This window comes from Colletotrichum karsti (genome assembly GCF_011947395.1).
Source record: "Colletotrichum karsti strain CkLH20 chromosome Unknown Scaffold40, whole genome shotgun sequence".
In the NCBI taxonomy this organism is placed as follows: Eukaryota; Fungi; Ascomycota; class Sordariomycetes; order Glomerellales; family Glomerellaceae; genus Colletotrichum; species Colletotrichum karsti.
The window spans coordinates 348886-372672 of NW_024065940.1; the positions used below are offsets into that span (position 1 = coordinate 348886).

Genomic DNA, 23787 nt, shown 5'->3' on the forward strand with positions numbered 1-23787 from the left:
AAGGAATCCTCCCACGTCGACGCGGGTAATAAGAACAGCGCACCCATCTCATCTACCATCACCATCGCACCGTCTCCGAACTTAACAAGCAGCCAAAAAAGAAGCAAAAACAGGAAAACCATGGCGTCAGAAACGTACCTCGTAACAGGCGGCTGCGGCTTCCTCGGGAGCCACATCGTCGAGAAGCTCCTCCAAAAACACCCCTCCGCAACCATCGCCGTCGTCTCCCGCAACCCCACCACCAACACCTTCCCGGGCGTCTCCTACCACGCCGGCGACGTCTCCTCGGCCGACGACGTGACGGCCGTCGTGCAGAAGGTCCGCCCGACCGTCGTCTTCCACTGCGCCGGCATGATGACCGTCGGGAGGAAGATCATGACGGACGAGTTCGTGAGGGCCATCAACGTCGACGGGACGCGCAACGTGCTGGACGCGAGTAAACGGGCGGGCGTCAAGGCGTTCGTGACGACGAGCAGCGCGAGCGTCGTGCAGAAGGATATGTATAGGGACATCAAAGGCGGCGATGAGAGTTTGCCGCTTGCGGAGGAGGGGGATCCGACGCAGATATACCCCAAGACCAAGGTTCGAAATTTTCATTTGAAGTAGCGTGAAGAAGCAAAGCTGACAAGATGGATGATAGGCCGCCTCGGACAAGATGACGCTCGAGTACGACGACCCGAACGGCATGCGCACATGCACCCTCCGCCCGGCCGTCGTCCACGGCGAGCGCGACAACGACATCACGCCCGCGCTGATCCGCAACCTCCGCCTCGGGCGGAACAAGGTCCAGCTGGGCGACAACTCGAACCTCTTCTCGACGACCTACGCCGGCAACGCGGCGGACGCGCACCTCGCCGCCGCCGCCAAGCTGCTGTCGTCGTCCCCGGACGGCGTGGCGGGCGAGGCCTTCTTCGTGACGAACGGCGAGCCGATGCGGTTCTGGGACTTCAGCAGGGCGGTGTGGCGGGCGGCCGGGGACGCGACGAGGCCGGAGGAGGTGAGGGTCGTCGGGATGGGGGTCGCGCTGGCGTACGCGTGGGCTCTGGAGTGGGTGTACTGGTTCCGAGGGGAGGTGCCGCCTTTGAATCGGCAGATTGTGAGGTTTTCGGGGATGAGTAGGTGGTATGTGATTGATAAGGCGAGGGAGAGGTTGGGGTGGGAGCCGGAGGTTGGGACGGAGGAAGGGATTAGGAGGGCGGTTGTGTGGTTTTTGGAGAATGAGAAGAGGCAGGCTGGGAAGACTGCTGCGTGAGCTGAAAGAGACTTGAAGAAGGAATTCTGCGAGGAAAAGCGCTCTTGTTGGCTGTTTGATTGAGACATGGTCTTGTTGACTGTTTGGATGAATGTAGGTATGACTCGATGAGCAACCGGACTGCTCTTATCTACATCCACCTTCCATTGTCCCTCAGTAACCTCGTTGTAGAGTACGCGAAGAGTTTATTACTCTGACAAAGCTTTCGTGAGACTCGGTTGTATTAAGGGAAAGGTGAGTTGTCATGATGAAGTAACTTTCAAAGAGATGATGAATTGCATTATAAATTAGGTGTGAGAAAACTAGGTTTCCTCGTCTTTTGACTTTCTCTTTCCGTCTGCGGCTTAAAATTCCCTCAAGTCAGACATGTCCTCTTGCAACGAACTTCACCTAGGACTCTGAGCTTACATCATGAAGCATACTCAGCAACGATCGTATCGGCCACCTTCTCAACCAGCTGATGAATCCACATAATGGGAAAGAAACCAGGCAGCCTGTTGCAGGCGCTCAGATCCGACACTCGCAGACCGTCAACACCCCTCACCCGCAAGTCACCATCCAGCACCGCCATCGGGTCGTCGTCACCACCAATAGGCGCCGAACAAGCAGCGTGATGACCCCAATTCTCGTCGCGGATGAACTGATCCAGAGCGTCCCCCTTCACATCAGCGCCAGGCCAGACCTCCTCGAAGACACCATCCACAACCTCACCGAGCCCTGAGACAAGCGAGCCATTGGTCCCGGACAGCACCCCTCCGATCGGCAGCACATCCTCCATCACGCGGCGCGCGTACTCGTACGCCTCGCGAATCGCAGTAAGATCCTTAGCCGCGTCCTCGTCGTTATCGAACCTCCTGAAGTTGATCACCGGCGTATCCCTCGGGTCCGCGGACCGCAGCGTCACGCTCCCGGCCGCGTTGCGCTGGTGCGCCTTGAGGATGATCCACGCCCAGTGCTTCGAGTCGGCCACGGCGCCCTGCGACCAGCCCGGGTAGTAGCCCGTGAAGTTGGCGGGCCCGCCGAGGATGATGACGTCAGGCTCGCCGCGCTCGCTGGTCGTCGAGTTACGGATCATGGCGATGGCGATACCGTTGGACGCGTAGGCCCCGCGCGAGGTCGCGTCGGCGCCCTCCACGAACGTCTTCATGCACGGGTCCAGCGCCGGGTCCGGGTGCCAGGTGCACTTCTCCGTCAGGGCGAAGGAGGTCGGGGTCTTGGAGACCATCGTCTGCTCGTAGCGGTCCTGGAGGTTGGTGCCGACGCCGGGCAGGTCGAGGACGACGTCGATGCCGAAGGACTCGAGCTCGGAGCGCGGGCCGACGCCGGAGAGTTTGAGGATTTGCGGGGTGTTGTAGGCGCCGCCGGCGACGATGACTTCCTTGGTGGCCTTGATGTGGCCGGTGCTGGAGGGCTGCGCGGTCTTGGAGCGAGGGTCGGCGCGGTAGAGGGAAGCTCCTGACATGTAGTCGACGCCGTTGGCGCGGGGCTTGGAGCCGGAGGTGTCGAATGTGACCTTGGTCGCCAGCGTATCCAGCATGATGTCGAGGTGGTACTTTCGACTGCCGTCGGAGTTGGTCGCGAGAGCAGTGTCGACGATGAGGTCGTAAACGCCGCCGCGGCACGAGTCTGGCCGCATCGCGAGGGGAACCTGGTACACCTCAGGCTCCATGAGTTGGCCGGGAGCGTTGATGTCGGACACGAGTACACTGGCGAGGTAGGCGGCCGTGGCGACGACCTCGCCGATGAGAGTCTTGCCGAAGGCCGTGCAGGCCGCCGCGAGGACAGACACGATCTTGAGGTCGGTGGCCGCCGTGATCAGAGAGGTGTACTGCATCGGATACCACCCCTTTGTGCCCGAGTTGATGGAATGCGGCTGGTAGTCGACGTCGGTGACCCGGTTGAGGTATTGCCGCATGTTACTCGACTTATACGAGTCGTCGCCCGTCAGCGCGGCCATATCGTCCCAGTCCATGTCGTAGGGCTGCAGACTGAACAGGGCATTGTGACGCGAGCAGCCGCCGAGGGCTCCGGTCCGCGGGTACAAGATGCCGAGGGGTTCGGCGCCGTCCGGTACCTGGTCGGGGGTGGCGGCGGTGCCAAGGTTGCCGGTCGCGTTGTATGCGGTCCAGTGCTTGCCGTCGGTTGTGTTGTATGTCATCTTGGAATCGCGCTTGTCGAGCTCCGTGTCGCCGTACTTGTTGACGAAGAACTCCCAGGCCAGGCTCCAGTCCTCGGTCGAAGCGAGGTTCATGGCCGGCACCGACTGAATCAGCTGGAGGCCGCCGTCGCCGCCGGCTTCGATGAGCAGGACCTTGAAGCCCGCGATGGCGAGGTTGGAGCACATGTGGCCGCCGCCCGGGCCGGAGCCGATGCAGACGAAGTCATACTCGTCGGTCGCGTTGCCAGGGAAGTCGTGGTCGGACTGGCGCTTGGTGTGGATGAAGGGGTTGTGCTGGGGCAGTCCCAGGGCCAGCTGCGCGAGAAGGACGACCGCTGTGAAGCGCATCGTGGCGGGATGACCGAGGACAAGGAACGACAGAGAGGCTTGGTTCTGTAAAGTTCCTGAGAACGGGATTCAGGAAAAGGCCATGTCCCCTTTATTAAGATCTTTCTCACGAGATGTGGGCAGTCTTCGGGCCGATCTACGTGTCTACCCGCTTGCCAAATTGCTTGATTGCCCTTTCGTTGACAAGGGTGATAAGGCTACGATGGAGTTGACGCCGATCTTGCCTTCGGCTCAGCGGTGGGTAACATCAAGAGCCGATTTTCCCGGGATTAGATATGTTGACGTTGTACAAACTAACCATCTTCAGCAAGTTATTGAGGATCTTGCAGGAGTTCTATTGGAGGCTTATGCGGTCTGCCGGGAGTGTCGACAACTCGTTCACTGGCACTAGGCAGGCTCTAGCGTAGGCCCTGGGCGAGGATACGGAGGTCACTGATTCCAAGTACTCATTGTTTCCACGTCATTTGTTTTGGGGTTTGACTATCGTGAAGACTTTGAGGTTACCACTTGCGTCTAAGCACATGACCAAACTCCCAGCGTCGGTCGTCAGCCAAGCGGGGCCTTAGCCCTGTTACTCCCCTTGGTGTAGTTGGTTCATCACGTTCGACTGTAATGGTTTACCCAATGTCATCGAAAGGTCTCTAGTTCGATTCTGGAAGGGGAGAACCCATTCTTTTTTGCTGTATTGTGCCACGCGCCGAATTGCCGTTGTCAATTGTTCTTGTCAGTCGCCGTCATCATCAAAAGTAAGAAACATGTGTTATAAAGCCTCGGTATTAACTGTATGGATCAGTGGGACTTGTCCACCTACCTACTCTGAATAGGCCTTCGACCCACTTGCTGAGTTAAACGTGCTCAGAGACTCCGAGCGATGGAACACTCCTTGAGTACGTTGAGGTTAAGATAGGTGTTATTGATATTTTATGCATAATATCGCGACTAACGATCAGATAAAGTAATGACTTTAGAAGTCTACTAACTCAGAAAGCCCCATTCAAATATAGAGGACCGTAAGTGAGTTACTAAGTGTTGTACCATCTTACTATGACTCGCAAAGTCGTGTGGTGCAGTGCTCTGTTTACAACAGAAGCTTAAACTTAGATTGAGGTCGAGGAAAAGCTCACTAAGTCAACAAGTGGAAGATCTCAGAAGTTCAAAATGACTCTATCACAAATGTATATGTCTTACAACCGATAAGGTGAAGATACCAGCGGCCTCGAGCCAACAATTGATTTAAAGTCAATTTCTCATTTGTTGTTAAGATGAGGCCAACAAGATGTTCTTCTGAACCCACAGAGAGTAGGCTCTATACTAATTGTTGAACATTCTCTCTTTAAAGATTGGTCTTGATATCATGGTGGAAGCCGGCGGCTGTGCTAGAAACTCATCATGCTGCATTCGGAAATACCCTGGGCCCCTGGGGTCATGCGTGATGAGAGTCCGTGTTGACATGAAGGTCAGTGGCTCGACCTTCAAGTGCAATGTTGCTCGCCAACATCATGAATTACTGTGAAGTCAAGTTAGACGTGGCTGAAGATCCAATCGACAGCTGAAAAGCGTGGCGCTTAGGGCGCCAACTACGATATTCTGCATCGAAGTTTATCTCGACGGCTGAGTTCCAACAGCTTACCACCGTTTGCATCCTCTGGCTGCGCTAATGGCAATGCACTTATCCCTGAACGTTTCCTAGAGTCGTATTTCTACCGGGGTCCTGGAACTAGGGAGATAACATCACTTGAAAAGGGGCAAAGAACGGCTGGAGTTGATCTCTTCAAAGGATTCCAGCTGCGCGGAAAAGAGCAGCTATTACTTCTTCAGCCCCCTTTCATGATTGGACCTTTGAGGATGAACCTGGCGTCATACCACAAGTGCAGCTTCAGCCGGAAGAGAAACATCGGGCTTGGCTGATGCGAGAAGAGCCGGGCGACCGGGGTAAACGCGTCTTAGTGGCCTCCTGGCACGCTAGATTCTCACCTAAGCCCCTTTCGATGTGCTCGAATCCCGCCCCGAAGGCCACCACCGCCAACTGTTAAATGTCAGCCCTATCGCCCTGCTGTATCGGCATCACCGTTTCTTCACCGCACCACGAATGAAGCATTCCGAACTCATCGAGATGCCGTCGCAAAACCTCGCGGAATCGCCGGAATCGACGGACAGCGGCTCCGAGAAGGGCGCCGGAACGGCCGCGAAGATTGCGGGCCGGAGCTCGGGCGTCGTGACGTTCGCGGTCGACGGTCGGCCGAAGGCGAACCGGAGCAAGAACACCAAATCCCGGTCGGGCTGCGTGACGTGCAAGTGAGTGGCGGTAGCCTTGGTTCGCGTGCTCGCAGTTGAGATCAATCGTCCAAAGGAGCCATAACGATGCTAATTGGCAACGTCAACAGAAAGCGCCGTATTCGCTGTGATGAAGCAAAGCCGTCGTGCTTCAACTGCGCCAAGTCCAAGAGAGAGTGCGAGGGCTACGTCCAGAAGCCCAAAGCATCTGCCGTTCCGAAGCAAGTCCGGGAAAACCGCACCCTGCTCATCAAGCCCAATTATGAATCCCATCTCTTCACCGACCAGCTCCAGAAAGACCACTTCGACTACTGGATGTCCTTCACCAAAGACTTCACCTTGTTTCCCTCGGACTTGATGTCTCATCTCATGCCGCAGATCGCCCGAGAGGAACCAGCCGTCCGCCACGCGGCTTTCGCCATCGGCGCAGCGACGATGGGGACTCACAGTCTCGAACAACGGACATCGGGCCAGGGCCCCTTCATGGCGCAAGCCCTCAACCACTACGGAAAGGCGATCCAGATCATCAGGAACAGCGAGCAGTCGAAGAAGAGCTTGCCACGTGCTCTCCTGACATGCCTATTATTCGTGACCTTTGAGTCTCTGCAAGGAAACCACATTGCTGCGTTGCAGCACATGGACCACGGATGCAAGATTTTAGACCAAGTCACACGGCAGGGCGTGGCCGGCGAATGCCCTCCGCGGCTGGTGCAAGAAGTCCACGACGCGTTCCGTCGCTTCACCATGTTCGCGTGGAGTCTTAACGGTTATCACCCTGAAGAGACTCAGACGTACGTGCCGTGGTGCTGCCGCGGGCGGAGGAGCCGATACGCCATCGACGAGCTGCCGGCGTCGTTTGACGAGATGGTGGAAGCGCAGAAGTGGTGGGAAATTACGCAGCATCACATCATCTACACGTCCAAGATGAACTCGGGCTTCGCATTTGAGGGGCTCCAGCGAGACAACCCCGAGAGAATGAAGAGGATGACGTCCGAGGCCTCGAAAAGATACCTTGAAATGATGGAGAGGTGGCGCGAGCGGTTCAAGCCCCTGATGAAAGGTGCCATGCGACAAAGAGCGTCCAACCCGAAGATCTACTTGCAGATGGTCAGCCTCAGGCTCCAGTTCCTGTCACTCGAGATATGCTGCAAGAGTCTCTACTACAGCGATATCGACTACATGGAGAAGGCGACTCCAGCTTGGAAGGCGATCGTCTCGCTATCCAGGATATGGCTTAATGGGCAACAGCAAAGCCCAGGCCCCTCGAAGGAGGTCTTCACGATGGAGAGTAGTCCTTCATGGGCATTGATGCTCGCAGGGGTACTGTGCTTCGACGAAGAGGTTAGGAACGAGGCGCATGACCTGATGCAGACCTATCCCCGACGAGACGGACTTTGGGATTCAAGGTCGTACGAAACGATCATTAGATCAACGAATTACTTGCGGGAAGAAGCTGGCGGGGACCAGCGCTTGGTGTGTCAAGATATCCTGGCGAACAAGCAGTTGATATTTGCGAATAACGGGATTGTGAGGAGAGACTACCGGGAGAATATGGGACAGTATGAGGTCGCCACGGAGCGGAACACACCTCTAGATCAAGCCGGAGAGGTTACGGTTGTCTTGCGATAACGACTGGACATGAAAGTCTGAGGTTAATGAATTAATGACCAAGCGAGCTTGTGATATCATAACACTGGTTTGTGTTTTCTGCTCAGTGTTGCCGCTGTCACCGCCCCTGTAATCTTCTGGTATTGGACTTCTATATGAGGCATACATGCCCTTACTTGCACCCAAAGTCATTCTTCTTCGTAGGTATGCACGACAAACGAGGCCCACTGCCATCATAATTATTACTGTTTCGCCGGGGAAATGCTAAATGACCTGTATTTTGTAAACCTTTATGACCCTTCAAGGTGAAAGCGGCCGCCTCCATCATGGCGTCGGATGATATCAAAGCTTAATTCTATGTTAGAGACCCATGAATGTTACTATGTTAGAGATGTTTAGATCTGAAGGTCTGGTGTAGTACATGCCCAACTTACGCTTGAGCCTATCTTCGCCATATTTGATGGTGGCTCGATTGATGAAGATGCTACATTGGGCACATATGGTGGCAGCATGCTCGATTCTCTATGACTTTATTGACACTGCTTTGAGTGAAGTTTGACGCCTCTGAGCAGACCATTAGTGATTTGTTGCTTTCACACCACTTTATTAATGTCTACCTTGATGTCGTTGTCCACCATTCCGTACACCAACGTCCCAACCTGGCGGGTACATCTGCATATAACATTTCCCAGGCTCTAAGCCGCGCCAGAATCAGCCTTGAGCGGAGAAGAGAAACTTTCGGAAAACTTAACCGCAAGCAGTTCCAGAAGGTAATCCGACCTATGCACCCTTTGATGGTCTCAGAATGCCGGCGATATAGCGACCGAGTGTAATAGTGGGTGCAAAAGTACACGTAGAGGAACATTTGAAGCATCAGAGTGGGACAGATTGATAAGTTTCCATTACAGCTTTTCTAGATCGATGCATTGTTTCTGAAGGAGTCACATAGCGTCGGCAGTTAAATCGAGTTCAAGTGGTACATTGGATAAGTCCTTCAGATACTGGAATACTGGCCAAACCTTTGAGAAAACCTATGCATTTGGGAATCTCGGGCTTCCAACGCTGCATCACGAAGTTGTTGGGACTCTAGAGCGTTGGGCTTGACACTTACGAGCATAAGAACATCGCGATAGGTTGACAGTCTCAAACTTTTAAGCTGAAGATGTTTCAAGAAAAGGTCATTGCACAAATCAGCTTGGGAAGCGCCTTTCTTCAAGACTTCCCATCATCTGTCTTGGCAGCTGGGGGGAGAAGCCCGCCCCATGCTTTTGATACCATCAACCCTCTTCATGACGTGCTTGAATGCGCGTCGCCTCAACGACAAGGTCCCGTACTTAAGGCCAGTCTTCGCACACTTTATCTTGACTTCATTCGTGTCACCCTGCAATGGAATCTCTGTCCCGCGTGTTGCCACATAGGTTTCTACGAAATATCGTGTCGTCAATGGCATCAGTGTTGCCTGAGAAGGACTCTGCCCTCAACAACCGCAATATCATGACTACAGGGAGAGAGATTGATTGAAACTCGTCAAATATCCTAACACAGGCTTACCATCCTCGCAGGATAGCTACCACGAACGACGAACAGTAGAAAGGATGAGAAACAGCGAGATGGAGACCACAGGAGACCCCAAAATGCGGCGAGCCGGCATCGGCGCAAACACCCAATCGAATGCGCGACTAGAGAGGAACAACGGGCAGGCATCGACGTCACCCTCCTGTCAACCCAGGAAACCAGGCAAACAAGCGCTCAGAGGTCGCGTGTCACAAGCAGCCTCGGTTTCGGCGTCACTGGCCAAGAACGGTGTTGATCCCTTCTCAATGCCAAACGGATCGCCTGTAACGCTCCGAACAGACCAATGCGACGTCGAGCTGACTGAGTCGCATAACGAAAGTGATTGGAAATGGCCCTCTCGACGCCATAATCACCAGAATCCTGGCCGTGGGCAACACACTTCCTGACATGAATATTCTGCCGGAATTACCTCAGTCACGAGATGCGCTTCGCTTGCTTTCTGCTAATTTCCTGTGCGGCGGCTGGGCCTCAGCAGTCCATACTCAAGAGCCAACATCTAGGGACGCAGCTCGACCGAAGAAGATCATCGACCATCCAATACGGATATTGGTCTTCGGTTCCGAAGTGTATTGAAGACAGGACCCCGGCGAACCTCTCTCCACCCATCCACCGCCTGTGGAGTCTCAATCCCATCACAGACCTCTTTGCCGTCAGTGCCGCGAGGCGAGATGAACCGGCCGCCTTCTCGAAGACCCCTCCCCGTTGCCGCCGGATCTGACTGGCAGGCGGGCAGAGGCACCATCGCGAACGGCTGAACATCAAGCTCCCCAATCAAACTTCAATAGAAGTGCCCGACGCAGGCTGTGGCGCAAGATCAAGCGATCTCACATAACCTTCAGCCACTAGGATGGGTGGTGGCAACACCTTACGACCTTGAGCGGACGAGAATGTCTTGCCCGGCCTGCGCAAAAACGAGATGGCATGAGGAGAGAAGAGCCGGCTGGTTCGGCCGATTCGTCGAGCCACTTCACCGGCGCATCCCTGCACCGCCCCAGCAAAAGGACCGGACTGCCCTTCTCTGACCAGCCAGAGCCCTGCTTCGGTATGTCAAGAGGCCTTCTGGTTCATTAGGTTTTCTTTTAGAGTTAAATCAAGAGTAGCCAACCGTCGACGAGGCCTCGTCTCTCAGCTTTCGTCCAGTTCCAACGGCTCCGATGCTTCTTCAACCGGCTCGTCAGTGCAAAAACCAAGTCCTTGTGACGAGATCAACTGTCAACCTTGATTCGTCAACACTGACAGACACAAATGTCCCAAAATCATATGCTTTTTTGTTTTCGTTCCTTTTCTCACTCTTGCTTTTCCCATGCAGCACATTCGCCTCGGCAGGCTTGGGAACCATGCTCGCCCATGGTCAGGGGTTTCCCAAGCACGCTGTTCCGAGTCGGGAATGGCCTTGTGCGGGGGAAATTGGCGTCTTTCCACCCAGACCGATTCTCCCCCCTCCCCTTCTCTCCATCTCCTGGTCGAACAGACGCAGAAGCGGGCTTCCCTGTCCAATCAAGCCCAGATATGACAAACGGATGGCACCCACGCGGACTGTGAGTGTGATGGAGGGGGGGCCGATCGTGGGCTGGCGGCGGTCGTGTTCCTGCGTCTGCCCACCTCATTCTCTCTCGTTCTCTTATGACTTTTGTCCTATTCGTCTTTCAGCGTCTCATTCGGTCTATTCTAGCTTGTTTGCCTCTCGTAATACGAGCAGGCATGATCTCGGCAACGCCTCTGCCCTAGTACCTGAGTCCGCGTTCACTCGGGACCTGTTCTCGCGGCTTGTTGGGACCAAAAGGTCGCTCAGTCTGCGCGTCTATGCCCAGCCACCACCACAGTCTAAACTTTTACAATTGACTTCCGCCTCGAAACCTTCACACGCAGAACATCAGACCTGCGTTCGTTTGACTGAAGAAGCGGTGTTCCACGGATATCTCTCATCGACTACGAATACAGTCTGCAGCCATGAAGTTGTCAGAATCCACCCCGTCATCGAGAGCCAAGACGTCCTTCCGCTTTGCCCCCAGTCACCCCAGATTTGCGGAGGAAGGACAACAAAACCCTGGACGGGCCAGACCAACCAAGACATGGGAGTTTTGTCCCGCCCCGCGAGTCATCAATAATACCTGTTGTATCCGAATGAGCAATTGAATCAATACAATTCGTCCGCCCAAACAAACGCCAAATGAATCACGGCGTAGCACGAACGGGCATCTAGGGCCATTGAGTCATATTGACTAAATCAAGCCCGAGATTACACGCCATCCAATGCAGAAGTTCAGCTTCCCAACACCGCAAGGCGTTGTCAATCTGCATTATGCCACGCCCCCCTTTCTGGGAAATCGATCTCCTTCTTCACATGTTGAGCGAGATGAATACCGAACGAGACCCAATACGACCAACACACCAACACTGAAGCCATGCACCACCACCTTTCGGATCCTTCACGCCTTTCCCGCCCTCCCCATACGCGCCGCCGCCGTAGGTCGTTCCCCAAAATCGCCCGGCCCCTGGCCTGAGATGATCCCCGTTCCATCGGGGCATACTATCAAAAGTGGCAGTCGAGCCCGTCCGACTTCCTTGCTGCTCTGCAACCCTCGCCTCCCCTACCTGAGATCAGGCGTGAGCAATAGCCCGGGGATTCGCGGGGAACTAACCACCATCGAGCCGTTGTCACCTCGTTTTCTTTTTCATCATATCGTTGCAATGCAGCTCGTGCGTTCCGTCCGTCCAGCTGCCAGCCTGACAACGACCCTCTGCTGATGGGGACAAGGATGAGGGATCCCAGCTCATCCACCCCCGGATTTTGCCTCACCTCTCACACTCACACCTCTCAACCACCCCCAGGTCAAGCAAGGCCAAGGTAAGGTCAGGTCTAGCTCCAGCCTTCGGCCACTCTACCTCGTTGAGTCCGTCGCCTCCCGGCCCAGTTCAGGTCGGGCCAACCAGGTGCTCGCAAGCCCTCTCCGCGATTAACCTCCTCTCTTCTCTTCACACCCCCGGTTGAGGTCAGAGCAAAGTTGCGGCATACAGGCAATATTATGTACACATCCAAGCCATGTACCACCACCTTCGTGTCCGTCTACATAAAGCCCTACATCCCTCTGCCTCCTCCATGATGCTATCCTCATCCCTCTCAACCACATTCGCTTGACTCCATCACTCGACAATCGCTGTCTCAAGTTGTACTACCACCATCACCAACTTACACCCGTAATATCAACCAAAACCCCTCCAACAACCGTCAACATGAAGTACTCCGTCGCCATCGCTGCCCTCGCCGCCGTCGTCGTCGCCCAGGTCGACCCCACCATCATCCCCGAGTGCGCCCGCGACTGTCTCCTCAAGGCCACCGCCTCCGCTACCAGCTGCAAGGAGGGCGACTACACTTGCACTTGCATTCCCTCCAACAAGGCCGCCATCCAGGCCGCGGCCACCAGCTGTGTCATCGCCGCCTGCGGTGTTGAGAAGGCCGTCAGTATGTCTACCAAGCTCTCACCAACATGTCTCCTCTGTTCCACATAACTAACATCCATCCAGGCGAGGTCATCCCTGCCTCTGACAAGCTCTGCGCTGCCGCCGGCTCCGGCGGTGGTGCTGCCAGCTCTGCTGCCTCCTCTGCTGCCGCTCCCTCTTCTGCTGCCGTCTCCTCCGCCGCCTCCTCCGCTGCCTCCTCCGCCGCTCCCTCCGTGAGCATCCCGACCTCTGCCGCCGGCTCTGCCTCCCTCCCCGTCCTCACCCTCACCTCCTCCGTGCCCGCGGCCACCACCACCAAGGCCCCTAGCGGCAACGCCACCACCACTGGCGCCGGCAGCTCTACCTCCGCCCCTGTCCAGGCTGGCGCTGGTGCTCTGGCCCCTCTCGGCGGTCTCGCCATGCTCGTCCTTGGTGCCCTTGCCATCTAAGAGGAGCCATCTGCGACGCGAACTTGGAGGAACTCCCCCGGTAGGGCCTGCGTGCCGGTCTTACCGTGGAGGAATCGCTTGGGATCGGACGGCGCGCTTGTTGATGTGAAAAACGGTGTGATGAAACGAACGGTTTGATGGGTTTGATGGCTGTATGAGTAATTCACCATCAACAGACTTGGGATGTCCGGCGCGGCGCCCATGTTCTGTATGGCTTCTGGACATGCTGGGGTCAGGTGTATAGTTCAAAACAATACAAGCAGCCTCGTATATAATTATAATATTCTTTTATCTCATTGCAACTGGTTCAAACCCGATTTGAGTGATGCCATCTCGACATACCACCAGGACGCTCCGCAACCCCTTTCGAACCTTCAAGCTCCGATTGATCGACCGTTATTCGCAAGGCCGTTTCTCATAAACATGAACACCAACTCATCCCTAATGACGCGCGTGTAGGAGCGTCTGAACACGCAGTTCATCCAAACAAAACCGCCATCGCACACAGACCTCCAAGAACGGTCCATCCCATGTTTGACGAACCATCACCCAACGTCCGAGCCCCCAGGCTGTGCGGCGTGTCCATCAAGATGTCAGCCTGCTTGTCATAGTCGGGGCACTTGCCGTCCAATATGTCCTGCATGCTGCTAGACCGCTTCCGCGTCCGCGCAGCAGCAGCAGCAGCCGCCTTGCCGTCCGGCATGCACTCTCCCGTCTCGTACCCGCGACGGAACTGAAGCGCATTGGCAAACATCCGCGCCTTCTGGTCCGTGGTGAATCCCTCCCGCGGAGTCTTGCCGCGACACGAGGAGTACTGTTTGGGCGATGAGAATTCGTCAGCGGGGGTTTGGAAACGAAACGTTCAAACGCGCGAGGACTTGACCGGACTCACGCTCATGTAGTTGTTGATCTCGACGGCGCTCCCGCCCGAACACGGGACCTGCGAGCACTCGTACACCACGTCCTTCATCCCCGACGTCTGCGTGGAATTCGTCAGGCCGTCTTTGATGATACAATTCTCGCCGATCTCGCCGAACGTGTGGCCCAGCCCGAACCAGTGCCCAACATCGTGGATGAGCGTCGTGGAGTCGCCGCCCTGGACGTGCTCGGCCTCGATGACGACGCCGTCGTTTGGGTCTAACTGCTCGTTGGGAAACGTGGCGTACTATCCGCTCGCAAACGCCGCCGTCAGTTTCCTGGTCGCGCAAATTTCCATTCCGAAAGGGGTGCGGAGGGCGACACTAACGCTATTGAGATCATCGCTCTGGCTCCCGCGTAATCCGTTGACGATCCAGACGGTCAGCATGAGCTTGCCGGGTGCTTTCGTGCGTTGCTGCCACTCTTGGAGCTTGGTTTCTTTGCGGTCGACTACGGTCCAGTCCTCGTTCGCTTTGGGCTCCCACCAGTTGAGTGACATGTATCGAAAATTGATCTTGACTGCGCCCAGCGCCTCGTTGAGGGCATCGACCTGCACGGTGTCAGGCTGGCGGATGTGCGGATGATTGTCAGTCAACTCACCTGCGCTTTCACCCGCGACTCCAATTCATTGGGCCTTTCGGCCGTCGCGGTGGCTCTCATGTATTGGAAGTAAACACCGACCTCCAACGACTCAACCGCCTTGCAGTTATCAAACCCTCTCAGATCCCGCGACACAAGCGGCACGTAAGCAAGAACCTTGTCCACCAGGCTCCTCTTCCTGGTTAAGCTCCGCGCGTACTGAGTCTTACACTGAGAGATACTCGCAGGAACAACCAACTTGCCCATATCCACGGGCGCGGGGTCTTTGTTGACGAAGTACTCAAAGTAGGCCGTCTCCATGACCGCGAGTGCCTTCGCGCTCTTCTCGCTCAGTGGCTTGCTCGGGATGTTTGCCGCCAGCTCGGCCTGAAGCTGCGCGAGCGTCGCCACATCAGGTGGCGTCGGGGCTTTCGATTCGGGAATCTTTTCGACGGCGGACTGGTTGACGTTTAGGAACGCGTCGGAGGGCTGTGCGGAGAAGGAGGCCGTCGTCGCGAGGCCCGGGGACGAGGGTGATGCTGTCGCCACGCCTGCGCCGGAATCTGCCCCGGATCTACCACGGTCACATCAGCCATCGGGATTGGAGTGGATGTGGAGTATGAAACGCACATGTTTCCAGTACGAGTGTCGGTGCCATTGCTTCCAGCGGACTGGGGCGATCCGGATGCCGCCACCGTTCCTGTAGTTGTCGCGGATGTCGTTCTGGTGGTGCCGGTGGTAGTGTCTCCTTGCACCAAGCCGGGCGCCGCTCGTGTAGACTGCGGGGTGTTAGAATCGGCGGGACCTGAGATTCTTGAGCTGGGCGAATCGACGCTTCGGTCGTCTCTGTTCGACGAGGCGGGGACTTGCGATGCGGCGTTCGTCGGTCTCGCGGGGCTCGCCGCAGCAGTCGGTGCGGATTGACTTACAGCGGCGGAAGTCTCTTGAGGATTGGGTCTCGCGGAGCCAGGAGGAGTTTCAACTCTCGCGCCTGTCGTAGTCCGATGAGCTTTCTGATGCCATGTTTACTTCTCTAGATGAAACTCACTTGGAGTGTTGACAGAGGCCGGGGGTCTTGCTGCAGACGATGGAGCTTGTTCTACGGGAGTGTTCTCTGGCTGCCTCGCAGAAGAAGCCGGTGTGTCAGGAGCCGGCAAGCTGTTGCTCTGAGCCCATCCTCCCGCAGAAAGCGAGAGTAAAACGAGGAGTAGCTGTGATGGCACCATAGTGTCACGCGAGAGGGAAATCCAGCAGCGGGTTGTCTCAGAACTCCCTCGCGACGATAGAACCAACTCCAAGCCTGGCGGCACTCGACGAACAGGACCCTTGTCCTACATATATGTACGTGGCTTGGAAGCTTTACTGACCAGCAGCAGCTTGAGCCGTTTCAGGAGACGTCAAAGAAGAGGAAGTCCAGCTACCGCCACGGGTTTGTCGAAGTCGACGTTTTCAGAGACCACCACTAGATCCTCCGTGGCTTTGGTGTACTTGGGTGGCTGGTACCAAGCCTATGGTTCTGCTTGACTTCAAGCCCTGAACGTTGGCAGTGGTTCAGCCGCTGCGTAGAGACGCATTTCCGAATCTTTGCATTGTTAATAGTTTCTTGGCAGCTGTGCTGGATCTCCAAGAGCTCAAATTCAACGACTCGTGATAGGTTAGGACCGGAGTCTTTCCCAGAAAGACAAACTCCGATCTTTTGAGTTTTCAGCCCTGGACGAGCGTTAAGTAGACATCTTGAAGCCACAAGCAAGTTGCTAGGCAACACCACAACGGCGTCGCATTCATCCATATCTAGCACCTCGACGAGGCCCTCAATCGACGGGGTCCTGGGGCTTGAGGCAACAGTGTCTCTTTGAGCTCGACTAGTAATATGCCAAATCGTGACAGAAGTTGTTAGTAATCTGATGGCAGAGATGTGTCGTCAGCTCGCCATTGATCTTGAAGAGTGCCGTAAAACCATTTCCGAACATATTGACGTTTGCGGCGACTAGCCAAGCAAGCGTGGAATGAAGCAAGCCGGAATTATACCCTCAACGATCAGAAACGACTTGGATTCGGACGAGAGATCTCCTTCTGCATCAGAACTGAAGTAGGAACCATCTCTCGAATCAGTGTCCAGACTCAGTGTACTGGGTCGGTTCTCACACAACGATGAAGCGATGGAGTGAGAAGCTTGATGTGAGGAGCTTGATGTGAGATGGCAACGCAGCGCGGCAACAGATACATCTTGGAAGCACATGGAGCTCTCGTCACTTCATTAGATGAACGCATCCGGATCTCTAAGACCTCGCGTATCGTTCATTCAAGCCAAGCGTGCCGTTTTCCCCGTGTGATGCGTCCAAGCTTGCATCAGAGTGCCAGCCCTAGACGTAAGACACCACACCGCGGTCGTTCCCGTCCAAGTTCGGCCCGGGTTGTCGATCACTGAGGCCTGGATTTGAGAAAGGCTGGCTTCATGCTTTTGGGAAGAATGTGAGATGAGTAGGGCGATGTCACGATGAATATGAATGAGCAAAGAAATGTTGGGGAAGTCGGCGAAGATGTCGCTGCTTCTCAGGGGTTGCGTACTGGGTTTGGTTACTAATCAGCGGTTGTCTTCACTAATCTGCCCTGTGTAATGTCCGGTCGCACTTCTGCAGCGACGCTCTTCCTCGACGACAACCACCATCTCCTGATATTCTGTGCCTTATGCTGAGATCAGATACTCGGGGCTCTTCTTGGGTCGTCGGGTATGATGAATCATATCTGGCTTCTTCGCTGCGATGAACCTCCTTCACAGATCGATCAGCTTCGTAGAGCTGGCCTTCCGAACGGGCCCTGGGCTTTTCCATGCGGACAGCACTCTTCATCATCCTCGCCTCGATCTCGCCGCGTTCTTCGAAAATAAGAATGGGAACCCCAAGGAACTGTCAGGAAGCCTCTAAAGAGTGTTCAGCGTCAGTTTGAGATTGATCGGACTTCCAATGATGAAATGCGACCGGCATGATGAGGGCGCGACCCCGAGATACCTCAGCCGACTGACTATCAGGACCAACGCTGCCAGCAGGTCATCTTGATCTAGAGCTTGGCTTGATACCCCGACTTGCTCTTAGCAGGAGCTGAGGTTTATTTGGATTCATTCACTCTGATTCCCTGGTCGGTCAAGAGCGACGTCTGCTTCATAATCTTTCGAAGTCGAATCGAGTTCATCTGCGAACCGTTGAATTCACACGCAAGCGACCGTCACCAGTCAGTTCTGTTGCCGGTATGACCGCTGAGGAAATCGCGCAAAGCTGTTAGCGAGTGCCTCTAAGCGAGCTATTTCATGTCATCTCACAACTTCATCTTTTAATTCCGAGTGTATTGAAGCGCGGAGGTATCTCTTTTCACAGCTTTGCGAACTCGCGACCGAGATGTATGTTCTGTACAACTCATAATGCAGGCAGGGCGCTGAAAAACGGATGCTTTTCGATGCTATTTGCCTAGTGGCTACGGCCAAGCCAAGTCAGTGTACCAGACCTCAAGAGAAGTCTCAGGCTTCATTCTTATAATTGAAATCGACTGCATCGCTGTCGAGACATGATGAGGAAGAGAAATGATCTGAACCATCCAAGTAGTCATGAAGAGACCATCGCACCTCTTCTGTGGGCAGAAGAACAATATCACCCGATCACATTTCACGACTTCGAGGATGGCAACAGATCATTATCGCCACGTCAAACACCAATTCATTCAAACTAAACCAAACTCTATCATCAAAAGCACCTAAATGAAAGATGTAAACGAAGGTCAAGAAGAGAAAGAAACCCGCCCCCCTTTTGCCTGCCTGCTTTGTACTTCAGCCCTCGTGCCCGCAGCCGCCCATAAGCATATCAATTTGTCCTGGACCGGCCCGTTCAATCTACACGACTCCCACCCATCTCTCCTCTCTCTCGTCTCAAGCACAAGCTCAGCTCAGTGGCGGCGCGCAAAGCGACGACGCATGTTGCCGCCAAAGTCGTAGCCGCCGTAGATGGACGAGACCGACGAGGTGGTCGTCGCCTCCCCTGACGTGCGCGTCTGGAACGTAGTAGGCGGCGTGGTCAGCGCCTCGGAAGAAGAGGCCGAGGGCGTGACCAGCGAGGGCTTCGCGCTCTCGACGGTTGTGCCGGGGGACGCGGAGGCGGAGGGGTATTCGTAGCCTCCGGGGATGGAGCTCGAGGGAGTGACGGCGGACGGCTTGGCGCTCTCCACGGTCGTGCCGGAGGAAGAAGAAGCGGATGTGGTGTAGTCGTCGTAGCCGCCGGGGATGGACTTGGTGCTGCTCGATGCGAGGGAGGGCTTTGCGCTCTCGACTGTGGTTCCGGGGGATGATGATACGGTGGGGTAGTCATAGCCTCCGGGGATGGAGCTCGAGGGAGTGACTGCGGACGGCTTTGCGCTGTCGACGGTGGTTCCCGGGGAGGAGGAGGAAGCGGTGGATGAGGTTGTCTCCGAGTGGTTGCTTGTGCAGGGGGCCTTGCTGGATGATGTCTCGGAGTCCGAAGCGGAAGTCGACTCGGTGCTGGTACCGGAAGGCGTGGTCGTGGTACCGTATGACAGAGTGGAAGACAGCTTGATGGAGCTGGTGGCGACAGAGGAGGAGGGGAAGCCGCTGGAGATGCCGGTTCCAACGCTGGAGGTGTAGCCCGTGCCGGTGCTCGAGGGGATGCTTCGGGTCACGGTGACGATGATGGTACTTCTCTTGGTGGTGCGGGAAACGGAGGACAGGGTGCCGGTTTCCGGGAGCTGGTCTGACACGGTGGTGTTGATGACCGTGGTGTATGTGGCGGTCGTGTACGAGGGGCAGCCGTACGTGGTGCATGGGGCGGAGGTCGTCTCGGCAATAGATGAAGAAGACGAGGAAGAGAGCGAGGAGATGGGGATGGTGGGCAAGGTGGCGGTGGGCAGGGTGGGTAGGGTAGCCTCCTCGGTCGTGCTCAACGTCGTGGACGCAGTGCTGGGGAGGGTGAGGGTGGTGTTGCTCCAGAGAGAAGAGGTAGTCTGCACGCTGCTGGAACCACCGGTGCCCGTGGCGGTGATGCCTGTCGAGAGGGTGACGGTCCGGGTCTTAATGGTCTTGGTCTTGGTCTTGGTCCTGGGATGAATGTCAGTCGACTGGCTGTGGCGAGGTGTCGAAGATGACTTACAAGGTGCTGTTGACGCCCCAGGTGGACGACGAAGTCAGCGTTCCGGCACTGGGCAGTTGAGAAGACACGGTGCTGCCGCTGGAAGACGTCTCAGCCGGAGACGTAGAGGTCACGACGCTCGGCGAGCCGGTGCCCCACGGCAGAGTCGAAGACGGAACCCCCGAGGTGGAGTTGGCGTAGCTGGTTGGAGAAGAGGGCTTGGGCGGAAGGCTGATCGTAGGCACAGTCGCCGAAGTCCAAGTGGCGGGGGCAGAGCTCGAAGACACATCGCAGGTGTAGAAGCACGGCGCGGTCTCGGTCACCGTCACGGTCGAGGCGCAGAGAGAGCCGCAGACGGTGACGGTAGCTTCGCCAGGAATCTCGATGAGAGAAGTCACGGTCGCCGTGGCGGTCACCGTCTCAGTGGCCGGAGGACGGGGGCGGATGTAGTTGTCACTCGGGATGTCATTCGCGATGGCGTTGACCAGAGAGGCACTGAGAAGTTCAGTCAGCGAAAAGTTCACGTCATGATCTGGAGGAAGACTCACGAAAGGCCCAAGAGGGCGAAGCGGGCGGCAGAAGAAACCATAGCGAGCGAGGAGAAACTGAGAGGATCAAACGAGTGTGATGCTGCGATGGTTGGATGCTGGCTGGTCGAGGAAGAAGACCAGCACATCCATCCGCCTTTCGTTCGGCCTCGCTACTTTATATCATGAAATTACTGTCAGACCCTGTGCGCCGGGGCAAGAATAACACCGCAGCCAACTCACACTCACATACTAGCCGGGATCCAACACGGGTGACGGGAGGCATCGGCAGCATGCCCTTCATCGCGGAAAGCTACCCAGCCCACCCCCAATCTAGAACGGACCTTCGATGAAGGGCAAAGCCCATGCGGCCGGCCGCCGAGTGCCAGCGCCACATCACTCACGTTGAGTGTCTCGGTATTGCATGTCGACGTTGGTTTCGGTGCTTGTCTCTCTTCATTTCGAAGGTCGTTGGAACGATAGCCAATGGCAACGTTGCGTGGTGAAGCCTCGATCCATGTCAGCATCCATCTATTCGAATTGCATGCAAATGCAGCCACAGCAATCCGGCCCCCGCCCTCATAGAAAGCGTTTGGTTTCTAAGAATACATGTACGTTGGCGGGGAGGCGAGTGCCGGGAAGGACGACGCAAACCCGCTGCCGTTTGGTTTGGGGCAAATCTGTATACATCAAGCCACCAACGTGGAAACGTGCATGGCCCCGGAGCAAGCTTCCGAGTCGACAGTCGAGTCGCCAAGTTTGCTGGAGGAGCCGGGATCATCGGTAGGGCCAACGATGTGAGATGATGAACTGGCTGTGCCTCTTCTCGCTTCGTTACCATTATGCATATTGACTCTCAAAGAAAGAGGCCAAGGCCCTGTCCTGGCCGCTGCAGAAACGAGCTTGCCCTTCAAGAAGTTGAACACACGGGAGAGGAGGGCCGGAGAGGCCGCGGCTTCGGGTGCGGCTGCGGCTGCACGTCTCCGTCCAACGCAATCTTGGGCAACAGGAACCGACAGCGCACATAGTTGAGCAAGACAGAGGCACAGACTCAACAGCTGTGGAATTTTGAAGCTCGAACGAGTTCGAGTTGAAAACTAGTCTCGGATCACAAGTCGAGAAAAGCTCTGCAATCGCAATCGAGCAATCGAGTCTATGCCAGCTGTGCGTCCAATGTTTCCCAGCGCCAACCTCTGCAAAGGCTTGTGTCCACGATCGCAAGCACGACAGATGCCGTGGCCAGAATCTCGCAGTATGTGAAAGAGAAAGGCTTCTTCTACCTTTTCATCTGCCGCAGGGCAAAGTATCGTGCGACGCAAAAAAGCATCCCCTGCAGAGCGTGTGTACCTGCATGCGCTCATCTGCATCGTGCCGATTGTCTTTTTGGACGGACACAACATCAAGACTTCTCATTGGCAAACCAGACAACTCTCTCTCTCCACCGTCGCGTCGTGAAATCCATCCTGCTTTATCTACTGCTGATTAAGGGGGGAACATGGCTTGTGTTGCCTCCAGCCAACATGGGGTTGATTGCGTGATGCAGGTAGGCTGCGCTGGGAGGCGATCCCGCAAGATTGACAGTCTGTCGCGACCACGCACGCCGCAATTACGGATGCCAGATTTGACCCGGCGGCATGCGTGTGCGGCCGCCGTGGGAAGTGCCGGCGCCGTCGCCATCAACCTGACGGAGATATTCTCGTCGTTCGACGCCCGGACACACAAGAACGCCTGTTTGCCCTTCGTTTTTTTGTCTCCTCCGAGTCGGAATTGGGAGACCTCGGATGGTCCGTCTCACCACCGCTTTTTCTGTGTTTGTCTTCGCTTGACTCTCGGGATTTAGGGCGCGGCGGGCGACTCGGTTTTCCTGTTTCTGTTCCTCGAGACAGAAGGGTCTGACTGGAACTCAACTTTGATCCCCTTTCCACGCGACCGTATTCCGCCCGCCTCATGGTTTGAGAGGCAACGTGTCGTGCGGCGGTGGTCGTAGGTGGCGGCGGGTGTGAGTCGGCGGCACCAACACCCTCTCACGGGCGAGAGTCAACTCGCGGTGAATGGAAGTATGGATTGATGATGTAGGGAGCCAGCTGCTGCAAACAAGCAGCCGAGACACAGGCGAGGGATTACGGTCGAGAAAGGGGACTCTCTCGCCAAGGGTTACCGGATGTGAGTTACACGACAGCGGTTGAATGGTTGCGGGGCCACATTGCGATACCGTCTTTCTAAATTGACTTTTGATTGTTTCTCCCAGCCACCTTGATTCATGTTTGTGAGCTGGGTGGGCTGGTTGCCTGGGAAAACTAGTTTGGTTGATGAAGATCATCACCGGCAATCAGATTGTCCCGCTGGCGAACTGTTCTGGGCTCTTCCTCCCGAAGAAAGCCAAGACCCTTGCATATCACCACCAATACTCGTATCAATGAGATCTTAATCAGCTTAGAGAACAGCCTTGAGGGCCTTGAAGGCGTCATCCCGGCTGCCCGAGAACCTGGACTCCGCCGTCTTCCAGTTGATGACATTCCAGATGTTCTCCACATAGGCCGCCTTGCCATTGAGATACTACGGAACACGCCCAAGTCAGCTCATCCCGATTAACTTCGTAAAGGAGGAAGAAAGGCGGCACAAACCTGAAGGTAGTACGCGTGCTCCCACATGTCGACGCCGAAGACAGGCACGCCCTTGGTGACGGGGTCCTGGTCCTTGGTCGTGACGATGCTCAACCCCGTCGTGTCGTCCCTGACGAGCCAGCCCCAACCACTACCGGTGATGCCCAGCAGCGCGGCGTTGAAGGCCTGCTTGAACTTGTCCAGGCCGCCCCAGACGCGGGTGATCTCGGCGACCAGGTTGGGGGCGGAGTCCGGGGAGGCGTCCGGGCTGGAGGCGGGGGCGAGGTTCTCCCAGAAGAGGGAGTGGTTGATGTGGCCGCCGCCGTTGAAGTTGAGGGCGGCGAGGACGGCGATGCGGTTCTGCAGGGGGTTGGCGTTGTATGTCTCGATGGCCTTGTTCAGGTTTGTGACGTAGGTCTGGTGGTGCTTGCTGTGGTGAAGCTCCATGATCTGGGCCGAGATGTGAGGCTCCAACGCCTCGAGGGGGGTTCAGCTGGGGCTTGTGGCTTCGGGGGCAAGGATGATACGTACATCGTAAGCGTAGGGAAGCTTGGGCAGGGTGTACTGGGCGTTTGCCATTGTGAATCTGTGTGACTTGATAGTGTCTTGGTGAGGTTTTGCTGGGTGGTTTAGGACGATGACTTGAACATGAGAGAAAAGGAAGAGAGGAAGATGGAGGGGTAAACTGCTGGAACTGCGAAACCAGAGAAGACCGCTTCCCCCGTCTCAAGGAGGGGTAATTAGTGAGCACATTTCATCATCTCGGCATTCGTGGGGATGGCCTCCGTTCACCCCGAGCGCGATGATGTGCTGGACACCTTGATGGCTTGACACGACTTAGACCTGGCCTCAACCACTCAGTGATGAACAAGACCAGGGTCAAGATGATGGTGGGGACACGGGTATGTTTTCTCGAAACATGTATAGCC

General features: G+C 55.9%; 7 protein-coding genes across 7 annotated transcripts; 3 read left to right on the forward strand and 4 right to left on the reverse strand.

Moving 5' to 3' along the window:
• Positions 1 to 120: 120 nt before the first annotated feature.
• CkaCkLH20_10445 (sterol-4-alpha-carboxylate 3-dehydrogenase) lies at positions 121 to 1252 on the forward strand (the record flags this gene model as incomplete). The annotated part of the gene is made up of 2 exons (XM_038893159.1): positions 121 to 582; positions 641 to 1252. 2 exons carry the CDS (start codon positions 121 to 123, stop codon positions 1250 to 1252), a joined length of 1074 nt encoding a protein of 357 aa, XP_038741569.1.
• Positions 1253 to 1661: 409 nt separating this feature from the next.
• On the reverse strand, positions 1662 to 3758 carry CkaCkLH20_10446 (GMC oxidoreductase; the record flags this gene model as incomplete). Its single annotated transcript, XM_038893160.1, has 1 exon — positions 1662 to 3758. The coding sequence occupies one exon, from the start codon at positions 3756 to 3758 to the stop codon at positions 1662 to 1664; it is 2097 nt and encodes a 698-aa protein (XP_038741570.1).
• Positions 3759 to 5847: 2089 nt separating this feature from the next.
• On the forward strand, positions 5848 to 7661 carry CkaCkLH20_10447 (C6 zinc finger domain protein; the record flags this gene model as incomplete). The annotated part of the gene is made up of 2 exons (XM_038893161.1): positions 5848 to 6053; positions 6143 to 7661. The coding sequence occupies 2 exons, from the start codon at positions 5848 to 5850 to the stop codon at positions 7659 to 7661; spliced, it is 1725 nt and encodes a 574-aa protein (XP_038741571.1).
• A 4788-nt stretch (positions 7662 to 12449) lies between these two features.
• CkaCkLH20_10448 (CFEM domain-containing protein) lies at positions 12450 to 13105 on the forward strand (the record flags this gene model as incomplete). Its single annotated transcript, XM_038893162.1, has 2 exons — positions 12450 to 12678; positions 12741 to 13105. The coding sequence occupies 2 exons, from the start codon at positions 12450 to 12452 to the stop codon at positions 13103 to 13105; spliced, it is 594 nt and encodes a 197-aa protein (XP_038741572.1).
• Positions 13106 to 13583: 478 nt separating this feature from the next.
• CkaCkLH20_10449 (metalloprotease) lies at positions 13584 to 15828 on the reverse strand (the record flags this gene model as incomplete). The annotated part of the gene is made up of 6 exons (XM_038893163.1): positions 13584 to 13919; positions 13998 to 14270; positions 14352 to 14573; positions 14624 to 15176; positions 15233 to 15593; positions 15651 to 15828. 6 exons carry the CDS (start codon positions 15826 to 15828, stop codon positions 13584 to 13586), a joined length of 1923 nt encoding a protein of 640 aa, XP_038741573.1.
• Positions 15829 to 18535: 2707 nt separating this feature from the next.
• Positions 18536 to 20317, reverse strand: CkaCkLH20_10450 (uncharacterized protein; the record flags this gene model as incomplete). The annotated part of the gene is made up of 3 exons (XM_038893164.1): positions 18536 to 19697; positions 19750 to 20223; positions 20277 to 20317. 3 exons carry the CDS (start codon positions 20315 to 20317, stop codon positions 18536 to 18538), a joined length of 1677 nt encoding a protein of 558 aa, XP_038741574.1.
• A 2371-nt stretch (positions 20318 to 22688) lies between these two features.
• On the reverse strand, positions 22689 to 23437 carry CkaCkLH20_10451 (manganese-superoxide dismutase; the record flags this gene model as incomplete). The annotated part of the gene is made up of 3 exons (XM_038893165.1): positions 22689 to 22811; positions 22880 to 23335; positions 23390 to 23437. The coding sequence occupies 3 exons, from the start codon at positions 23435 to 23437 to the stop codon at positions 22689 to 22691; spliced, it is 627 nt and encodes a 208-aa protein (XP_038741575.1).
• Between the last annotated feature and the right edge of the window lie 350 nt (positions 23438 to 23787).